Consider the following 10,188-nt stretch of genomic DNA (forward strand, 5'->3'; position numbering starts at 1 on the left):
GTGTGTGTGTGTGTGTGTGTGTGTGTGTGTGTGTGTGTGTGTGTGTAATGCTGTCCTTGTTGAGATCTGATGCGTTGGGTGTGCCGGGTGTAGCTCACTGAGCACTTGACTGGAGCTGTGGTTCCTTTCTCCCTCCACAGGAAGCAGAGACGCCACGCAGCGTGCTGGAGGAAATCGGCCTGACATAAACACGGTCCACAGCATCATCATCATCCACGTGCCACACACACACATCCTTCATCTGCCAGCTGCTGTACGGAGCAGATAACTCCAACTCACCTTTGAGCACGCTCAACTTCACAGTGACACACACGGACACACACACACAACTCTGCCTTTGTTCCCTTTTTTCTGAGACAACCAACGTAGCACTGTTATTTCCTGCTGAGCTGTTTGTCTTGTGTGATGACGTTAAGTGTTGACTGCAGCTGTGGGGGGGGGGAACGCAGCATGATGGACTGACTGGACTGCTTGAACGCGATTTGACCAAAGCTGATGTGATCACTCTATTCTGTGAAGCGTATTTAATGATTTCAGAACTACATCTGAATTTCATGTGTATAAGACTTATATAATATATTGAAAAAAGGAAGTAAAGTATTACATTACCAGAACCAAAGAGTTATGTTTTAACGGCATTGGGATTATCATGCATTTGAGATATACTGTATCTGTATATAACTGTATTTACACTGTAATCCACCGCAGTCTAAAGGTGAAATAACTATAGATCAACGGGTTTGAAGATATGTTCATCATATGAGTATTTCCTGAGTTTACAGGCCGTCATCACTCCTGGTGGTTTCTCATGGCAGGATCCCACTTAACGTTGAAGGCCTTAATCGCTGACGGATGTCCCATTCATTCGAATGTGTTTCAGTTTGCATGTCACTGCAATGTAGCAGGTCAATATCTGACTTTATTTCATTCATGTGTTGTACTGAATCAAGGATGCAACAGCGATTAGTTGTTGTAAAATATCTCAATTTTAAGACAGGATGTTTTCACTTAAAGCTGCACTTGGGATTTTCTTGTCTGCAAGGTGGCAGAAGAATTACTGGGTGCAATATGTAATACTGACAGTACAAATTCAAAATACTGGAGAGAGTCCCCCCCACCCGAGACCGCAGCATCCCCAACATGTTGCTGGACGCTTGTCTCACACAGCCAGACGTTACTGCACAGCTCAGCGGAGAAGCTAATGTTAGACGCTAACGTTAGATGCTAACGTGCTCACGCGGAGCTCCGTACCCGACGGACAGACCCACTTTGGGCTTAGAATTATGGTAGGAACCGCTAAAAACCACCTCGCCGTCCTCTCCACCCGACGGACAGACCCACTTTATTGTCTTAGTATTACTGCAACAACAAAATTCAAAAGGAGAATATACCGGCATTAGCATTGTTGTCAGAAAACAGTATTTCAACTTAGCTCGTTCCCTTAATATCTGAAGATGCACTGGGGTCATTTTTGGATTTGTTACAGTAAATATATGACATATTGGACCTTTAATGTGTGATTTTCTTCTCAGCCACTCACAGACTTTGCCTTTTGGTGCTGGGCAGGTTGTGAACGGAGAGAGAGCTGCCTGCTGGGAACAGCTGTCTGCTGCTGCTGATAGTTGCGATGACAATGGTGAGACTCAACCATACTATAAAAGAAAAAAAAGCCTCTTTTAACAAGTTCTGTTTTTGGATCTCACTACAGGCCACGCCTTTCATATTCCATGGAAAATATTGATAAGTGCAGCTTTAACTTTACACATCATGCGCGTCAGAAATACATTACAGAGCAGGTGTGAGCTGGATCAAATGGGAAAATACTAGAAATCACTTTTTCTCTCTTTGTCCATTCTCGGTAGTAAACCGTGTTAGTTAGTAACAAACTTGTGCTAATCATACGGACCTCAGACCAGGGTGACAATCCAAAGCTGCATCTGGCTTTACAGCAACACAGTCTCTTCTTCTAAAGCCGTTTCACTGTCTACCCAACATTGCTAAAGATGTAATATAAAAAACAAAGAAGCTTTGGCCACTGACAGCCACATGTGACATAATGTGCAGCATGTTAACTACCGATTTTATTCTGTGACTCTGTAAAAAAGAGCGCCAAAGTGACGGCAAATGGCAAGGTAAACTTCAAGAAGGTTAGGGCCACATGTGAACAATTTAGAGTTAGAAGTCTGAGTTCGGAGTTTAAAGTCAACACTAGAATATATTTTTTTATATTGGCTCTAATCGTCTTCCGTATAACCAAAGTATTAAGATTTTTCTCTTGTTTATCAACCAAAATAAAAAGCAATTTCTAGCCACTTTGTTGGAGAAAAAAAATAAAAGAACTTTCCACACCTACGGATGCGCATAAAATGACTTGAACACAGGACTGTACAAATATTATAAAATGGCATTCTTTCTGTATTTTATGTTCCTGTTGCACAGCATATACATTTTGGAAAAAATGGTGTATACTGTAGTTGTTTAAACCATATATTTCAATTTTTTTTGGGGGGTTTTGCATTTTGAAACTTCTTCTACGTATATATATGTACACAGCTGTTTGACATGTTGAAATATTGAAATCTCTTCCTATTGTCACTTTTGTATAACTTCAAATAAGCATCTCCATGTTTAATAAATGTGACTGACTGGATCTATGGCATTATCTACTGTGTTGGTGAGTACAGGATTTACAGCACGAGTTCGTTACATTACTGAAGAGATAGTCTTGCTTTGCCAGACCCTCCTCCAAAGCACGCTGAAGGAGGGTCTGACTGCTCCACATGGCATTCAGGGATGGGAGGAAAAGGTGCGCTGGTCTACTGGCATTTCTTTAAACCAATCAGAACTGCTAAACTCTGAACAGAGTCACTGCAAAATAGTCATGCAAGAGAAAACTCAGATTGGACAGATAGTCTAGCTAGCTGTCTGGATTTACCCTGCAGAGACCTGAGGACCAGGTAACCATAGTCCTCAGTTGGACAGATAGTCTAGCTAGCTGTCTGGATTTACCCTGCAGATATCTGAGGACTAGGTAACCTAGTCCTCATTGGACAGATAGTCTAGCTACTGTCTGGATTTACCCTGCAGAGATCTGAGGACCAGGTAACCATAGTCCTCAGATTGGACGATAGTCTAGCTAGCTGTCTGGATTTACCCTGCAGAGATCTGAGGACCAGGTAACCATAGTCCTCAGATTGGACAGATAGTCTAGCTAGCTGTCTGGATTTACCCAGCCTTAGGCCTCCCTACATGTTATTATAGGCCCAGTTTAATATGCAACTCAATTTAATACAATATGTGCAGGGGTCCATACTCCGTCTCTTTCAGCTATGAGGTCCTTAGCCTTAAAAATGTTCCAGACCTCCCCTGCTGTAGTTTACTCTCCACTGATCACTCACAGCACATCAGGAGTGAAGTGCCCAGTTTTAGTGATGGTAAATGGGTCTCAAACTGTTGTTACACATTGACTAAGACGTGTAAAAGCAAACATGTGCATGAGGGAATTTCTTTTAGAAGTTTTTTTTTTTTATTCACTCTGGTTTGATGTTTCTATATGTCTAGTACAGCACTGTATCCAAAAACAACGCACATACATCTTAACAGGATCACATGCATTAGTGTAAGAAAAAGTCAACACATTTTTAGAAAGAAGTAAATGTTAAGGTTAAAAAAGTAACACTACATTTAAGTTTGCATATACAGTAAAAAAAAGCAGACAGGAAGAGCACAAAGCTCATTATACCAGCATCTACAGTACATGTATACGTGTGCATGTGCATTTAATCACAAAAAATCTACATGTTCAGTCATCCATGTTGTCATTTTGATAAAATACATGTGTTACAGGTATGAGTGTGAAGTACATTCTATACCGTAAAGCACTGTCAACACATCATAAAACGGTAGATTAAATTAAGCTAACACATATTATTAGCAACAATCACAGCATCAATTTAATTTACTGTCTATATAAAAAAGTTGGCTCAGTCAAAATACTCTACTGGTGCACATGAAATATCACCTGTCGTGGTTCATGATAATTTAATAAATTGAGCCTATGTAACTTTTGAAAGAAGACTAATCCCATTCTACCTCCACCATTTTCTGAAAAAAAGTACAAAACAACTTAGACATGCAAATAATGCCAACTGTAATGCCAACAATTTAGTGTTGGAATTAACATTGGTATTGGTAACTTTAATTTCTCTAGGCAGATCGAGCTTTAGGCAGATACTGCTGTGCAAAAGACGTTGCTGAATCAGGTTGTTGAGTTTGTGACTCCTTCTCTTTACTTTCCTCATTTGCCTTTATCCTGTAATAGCCATTTGTGTCAACAGTGGCCACCATTCAGCTTAAAAGCTAAGCAATAATTACAGTCTCACTTCAATTCTCCGAAGCCGAGTTTAAGGCAATTTTTTAAAGCTCAGTGTAGGCGTGCCTCCGTATCACATTATGAACCTGACATGTAGGACAGTATATCCTCTTCTTTTAACTGAAAAGACTAAATATTAACAGATACAACTTTTAAGGCGGCAGAAATAGGCCGCAGATATACTACACTGAAATGTTGACGATGTTCAGTGGTATTTCTCTGCCCTGAGAGTTGTTAGAAGACCAATATTGTAATGAAGCACTCCGCCGGGAGCAATACATCTGTAGGTGAGGGCTGCGTCTGAACTTTAAAGGGGTCTTTACAAAGTTAAGGCTGGGGCCCACTGTGTGAGTCTTCTAACTGTCCTCCATTAGCATCTCTTCGATCTCCCTGTCCCAGTTGTCGTCCCGGTTGTCGTTATCGGCCAACACGTCGTACTCCTGAAGTTCCTCCTGCAGCTCTCTCTCCCAGTCAGGGGTCTCCGCTGAAATACCCAATGCTAAGTCACTCATTGAACTCTGATAAACAACTCTGCTAATTAAATCACAACCCAGAGCAACACATACAACTCACCCTGATGTGTGCTCGGTAGCAGAACCAGCTGTTCCATTTCTTTGCGCAGGTCGTCCTCATTTATCTTGCATGAGTCAAAAGCCTCGCTCACAAATTCAGTCCCGGGCGGGCTGGCGGAGATCTCCTCTTCTTCCTTCTCATAACAGAAACAGAAGGAGGTCAGGCAGTATCTACACTCATTTTAGTTCAATTACTACTTTATACTCAGATTTTATTCTTTCAAAACTGGTGTCTTACCTCCCTTGACTTTGGTTTGATACTGCAGACAGCAGGGGGCGCTTTCCGTTTAACTACATCTGCAAAAATATTGTTTTTTACATTGCCTCTCAAGTACAATTACTGAAAAATAAGGTGATATTCACACATTCTCAATAACATGACAAGTACAGACTAAAGAACTGTCCCGCTGGGGATCAATAAAGGCATCACTTATTTTTATTAGGCAAATTATGTCACAAAACCAAAGTACTATGATTCAAATGTTCTCAAAATGTCCTCGCACTTTTTAATTTATTACACAATATTTGGCGAAACCTCACCCCTCTAGTTGTGTCAAATGATTCACTCACAAGAACAGTGAGATTAAACAGAGGCGTTATGGCTTAACACTAAGTGTGAGGTACCCTTTTGATGAGGAGTCTCAGGAGGACTGGAGCCGGTCCTCGCCACGTCTCTCCGTTCAGCGGCCTGTTGTGCTGCCAGAGCCGTGAGCTGAGCGGACTGCTTGATCAAAGACACACGGTAGAAGTAATTCTTCCAGAAGGCTTCCTCTTTCACCCTAAAAGGAATAACATAAAGGAATAAGCGGCCATCTTCTGCCCGTGTTTTAATAAACCGATTCTTATGCAGGGACGCGTGTGATGAAAAACACGTTCAAAAAGTACGAGGCGAGTGTCAAAAGCGCTCACTGTTTGGGGACCAGATGGAAGCGCATCTTCTGAAGGAGCTCGTCTTCCTCCAACATCACCATGGCGACTGGATACATTTGATCAAAGTCAAAGTGAAATTGCACCCCAGCCGGAGGATCTCGCAAAAAATGCCTTTTGTCCTGTCAACGAATGAAGCAATAACCTCAAGTTACATTTTGATTTAACCCTCGTGTTGTCTTCCCGTTAACCCTGAACTTGTCCTTCCAGGCCAAAATTGAAAATGAATTTTTTTTTTGTGCTTTTCCAATGTTTTTCTTTTTTTTCTGATTTATTTATCACTTTTTCCATGGTTTTGGCACTTTATAAAAAAAAACCTGAGCTGGTTTAATGATAGATTTCACACTTAGTCTTGGAATTCATGGTCGCAAGCTCATTTATATCAATTATACATAAGTCTTTAGTTAAAAAGGCAGAATTTATGATTATTTTGACTACTAGTTAAGATCGAGGACGTTGAGTGGATCTCAGATGGGTAGATTTCAAAGTTTAGTCCGGATACTGTTTTGAAACCATTAAAAAAAGAATAAAATGCTATAAGATAAATAAAACACCCCAAAAATTCGAAAGTAATGTTGGTGTGGAATCATCCATGTTATTTTTGGTCAATTTGGTTGACAGAAATCCATATTTCGGATATAAAACACTGTGAAAGGGGTCAATTTGATCCGAGGACAACACAAGGGTTAAATATATACAGAGTCAAAATAAATGTTTGATAGAACTATTCTTATAATAACATAGATTGACGTTTTTACTCTCTTTTTGTGTTTTCTCCTATTTTTATTCTTTTTGTGTATTTTTCTATCCTATTTATATTTTATGTGTATCTTCTGGGGAGTAGTACTCACAGCTGAGAGCGCTAAAATCTGTTGCTGTATGGTTTCCTCTTCATTATGACCAACCCATGGTGGTACAGCAGCACCTGGAAACAATGAAAGCTAGCCTGTAGTTACTGTCCTGTGATATCATGTGATATCATGTACTTAAATAGGGTTAGGGTTAAGGTAACCCCCCCTTAACCCCACTAAACTATATTTTCCTTACAATAGCCTCAATGAAGCCAAAACGATTAATGTCAGATAATGTCCATAATAATTGGACTTTGGGTTTGATTTGTTGACAGTTTTCAGTGGTTTCGAGGAGCAATGTGAGAGAGAATCTCACTGATCGTTGTTTAAGTACATTAAGCCATGTTAAACTTTTTCACGTTAAGCGTTTTTCTAATGTCCCCTTAAATACCATGCAGACATACTTAATACATAAATAAGCATATGCCTACTATTCACTACTTACCAGATGTTTTAGCTTTTTTCTCTTCAACAAATCTTTCTTGTTCTTTCTGGAAATCACCCAAAATGGTCTGAGGGAAGAAAGTAGGCTAAATTATTCAAAAGGGCAAATGTCTTTAGGACAAAGAATTTGGTGAAGGCATTTAAATTAAGACAGAGAGAGAGCAACGGATACTTACCTTATCAATAATTCCATTGATCTTCCCTTCCTCCACACTTTTCTTTAGGGTTTGTGCTGTTTCGACGACGGACTCGGACAGTTTCTTTGAGGCACTGCTGGCGAAATCATAAATGTAGCCTGCAAGGAAGCAAATAAAACAAACATGTCAATCTTCTATAGAGCAACAATAGAGTCAATTCTTTGGTGTGGTTTTACCAGCTGGTTTGGGAATTTGACAGTAAAATCTAAAACTCAGATTTTCAATGGGGTTAAGACGGCAGGCAAAATTATAAGCACTCATTTGTTCCTCTCGCAGGTAAGTTCATTAATGAGCAGCGATGAACGTATGACTATCTGTAACTGAATGCATGTGTGGATATGAATGGAGGAATTAATGCATGGATGTGTATGGAAGTAGGATAGAGTGGTTGTGAGGCATGTATGGGTAAACAGAAGAATGTAAGAAGGATGGCTTTTATCTTATTTTAGTATAGAAAATGGTAATTTGTAATCTGAAATTTTGCACAGCTCTTTGAGTAACTCATATATTATACATATTGTATATTCTACACATAGCCCATATGTTTACTGTCCATTTGTCTTTTGATTGTTTTAACCCTGTGCTTGTTGTTGTGTGTCTTTTGTAACTCTTGCAGCAATGTTAGTGTCCAACACTAATTTCTCCTCAGGGAGACTAATGAAGATACTTTGACTTAACGAGGTTACACGGGTCCTACTGTTACACCAACGTCTACTACAACTACTAGCTAGTACTACAAACTTTACTACTGTACTTTATCAACTTTATCAAACTTACCACTGAAGCCCTTAGCTTTTTGGAGAAGCTGAGGCGGTTGAGCAACGGTCTGCTCCCTTTCAGAGACAGCAGTCGGTGTGTTTCGGGGGACATTCGTGTCTTCACTAACAACAACAATAGACGCTCCTTCTTCTTCTTCTTCTTCGTCTTCTTCTTGGCCATTTTCGGTTTCTACTCCAAGCCACGTTCCCCACTTCTTAAACATTCTTTAACTATCTTATAAACACACTTAAAGGGATTCCATTAACATGCTCTAAGGATGAATACTCAGCTTTACGTCAATTGTCTAATAGTTTGCAATAACTCACGGAGTACTAGGTGGTGACGTTTTAACATTCACTACTACTTCCGCGAATTTGTTAAGTTTGACCCTAATGTCTACCCTGTATAACCCTACAGGTTGTTATGGAAACATACGCGCTCTTCTCAGGTTGACGTCGTCACCTAACGTTAAGTTAAATAGTAACGCTGAGTTAACGAGCTAAATAGCAATTTGTTGCGTCTAGCTTTGTGTCACACTCTAGAAAGGCTCCGGTGTTAAAATATGTTTATATCTCTAAGCATGAAGTAATGTTACAACTACTTCTTTAGAGAAACTGTTACCTTAAAGTTGCTTGCTAACTAGCTAAGTGACGGTAGATGGCACGCTTGCGCTGTGTTTTGCTCCACTTGTTATCCCTGTTGTCCATGGATGGGAGCTAGGTTAGCTTAGCTTATTTAAACTCTCCTTAGTGGGTCGGTCTCGGTTTGTCTCACGAAGTAGGACACGGACTGAACTGCGGCGTGTAAAAGCAGTGGCTCTCTCAGCGTACTCCACCAAACTGTTAGAACAACGAGCGAATGACTAAAAAAGTAATTCCTCTGAAAATAAAACGGTCGCAAAAGATGAAGTATGTGTAACGTAAACCTGCCGCTCGGACCAAGCTTTCGTGTTCACCGGTTTATCCAGAAGTTGAATTCCCAGGTAAGGTCAGCCGTTTAAGCATGGGCTTTGTAATACTTTCTGAGAAAGCTATGGACCTCTCGGACTACTAGGGTAACTTATTTCATGTTAAAGTGCTTGTTTTACATCTATTTAAAGAGAAAGTCTACGTTTAACTCAGCTCGGGTTTGCTTATTTGTTGGTACAGGCGAAGATGGTTTCCATTGTGCTGTTAGACATTGTTAGTGTGTTTAATTCTCTCGCACATAAGAGCATTACGTTTAAAGTCAGGCTGTCCGGAGTAAGACAACAGGTGTTTGCGCAGCGTTACAGCTTTCCTAACTTAGTGACACGAGGATGCATTTTTTACACCGTTTAGACGGAGCCCAAACCGCTTGACAAGCGAAGTTACTAGATTAACACCCACGCGCTCATTTTGGGTCTTTAGAGGAGTTCCTTTTAAATTAAGAACACGTATTTAATTTCATTCCAGTCGAGACATTATAACCATAAACGTCAGGAATCTATGGAAAGGTTACATCTAAAATATCATACTGTCATTGGAAATATAGAAGTAAAGTAAGCGACCCAAAACCATTAAAGTAGTGCTGAAGTTTTTTAAATTAGAGCCATAGTGTTAAAGTACAATTCAACACATTCTGTAAAGAATGTATAAATTCGTATTTTTTAGGGGTTGACTAACTTTATCCCAGAGAAAATAAAGAAGCTTATTTAAATGCTACTAGTATCTCACTGCAATGACAATAAAGGCACATTCAGGGACATTGTTATAGTGACCCCATATTCCATAATTTGATCCTACTTTTTGTGTTTTGTTCAGTGGAATAGAGATGTCATGTTTGAATATGAACTTACTGTATTACTCAGGGAATACATGCTGGGTTCACATAATTATCAGTGATGCCAGTGACATCCTGCATCATGTAAAAGACAATAGGCTACCAATAGTCATTAAGTTGGCAACAGCAACATAAACCGCAGTCTCTATGCCCATCTTAATTACAACAACCAATTTGGGTTTGTGAAGTATAGTATTGCATGTATTTGGCTCTATTAACAATTCAGAATTATTTTATATATATTGTGTGTGTGTGTGTGTGTGTGT

At 39.8% G+C, this 10,188-nt stretch overlaps 3 protein-coding genes across 8 annotated transcripts in view; 2 read left to right on the plus strand and 1 right to left on the minus strand.

Moving 5' to 3' along the window:
- LOC116696082 (AP-1 complex subunit sigma-2) overlaps positions 1-10,188 on the plus strand; it is a 33,908-nt gene that overhangs the window by 15,507 nt on the left and 8,213 nt on the right. For 2 of the 3 annotated variants that reach the window (XR_004333613.1, XR_004333614.1), the window contains one exon: positions 141-1,798. Coding sequence is in view for 1 of the 3 variants with exons in the window: in XM_032526804.1 (XP_032382695.1) it covers positions 141-268 (128 nt within the window). In the remaining 2 variants the exon portion in view is untranslated. Of the gene's footprint in view, positions 1-140; positions 2,098-10,188 lie in introns of those variants that run through there. The other variant, XM_032526804.1, reaches the window with a different exon arrangement.
- LOC116696064 (synapse-associated protein 1) lies at positions 3,535-8,533 on the minus strand. Of its 2 annotated transcripts, none has more exons than XM_032526778.1 (9): positions 8,141-8,533; positions 7,343-7,461; positions 7,168-7,234; positions 6,723-6,796; positions 5,854-5,993; positions 5,569-5,723; positions 5,183-5,241; positions 4,946-5,078; positions 3,535-4,853 (listed from the first exon to the last, which is right to left on the minus strand). In XM_032526778.1, exons 1-9 carry the CDS (start codon positions 8,343-8,345, stop codon positions 4,729-4,731), a joined length of 1,077 nt encoding a protein of 358 aa, XP_032382669.1. In that variant the 5' UTR covers positions 8,346-8,533; the 3' UTR covers positions 3,535-4,728. The 2 variants fall into 2 exon arrangements, with proteins under 2 accessions (XP_032382669.1, XP_032382668.1); XM_032526777.1 differs by having other exon boundaries at positions 3,535-4,856.
- shroom2a (shroom family member 2a) overlaps positions 8,661-10,188 on the plus strand; it is a 37,271-nt gene continuing 35,743 nt past the window's right edge. For all 3 annotated transcript variants that reach the window (XM_032526675.1, XM_032526676.1, XM_032526677.1), the window contains exon 1: positions 8,661-9,104. The gene's annotated coding sequence lies outside the window, so the exon portion shown is untranslated. The remainder of the gene's footprint in view (positions 9,105-10,188) is intronic.

This window comes from Etheostoma spectabile, chromosome 9 (genome assembly GCF_008692095.1).
Source record: "Etheostoma spectabile isolate EspeVRDwgs_2016 chromosome 9, UIUC_Espe_1.0, whole genome shotgun sequence".
Lineage (NCBI taxonomy): Eukaryota > Metazoa > Chordata > Actinopteri > Perciformes > Percidae > Etheostoma > Etheostoma spectabile.

Bases quoted from the DNA above. Each gene is read 5' to 3' on its own strand.
- LOC116696064 (XM_032526777.1), bottom strand. From the start codon at position 8,345: ATGTTTAAGAAGTGGGGAACGTGGCTTGGAGTAGAAACCGAAAATGGC. The intron at 5,994-6,722 runs GTGAGTACTACT...ATTCGTTGACAG, and splicing joins AGATTTTAGCGCTCTCAGCT to GACAAAAGGCATTTTTTGCG. The intron at 5,079-5,182 runs GTAAGACACCAG...TGTTATGAGAAG, and splicing joins TCAAACCAAAGTCAAGGGAG to GAAGAAGAGGAGATCTCCGC.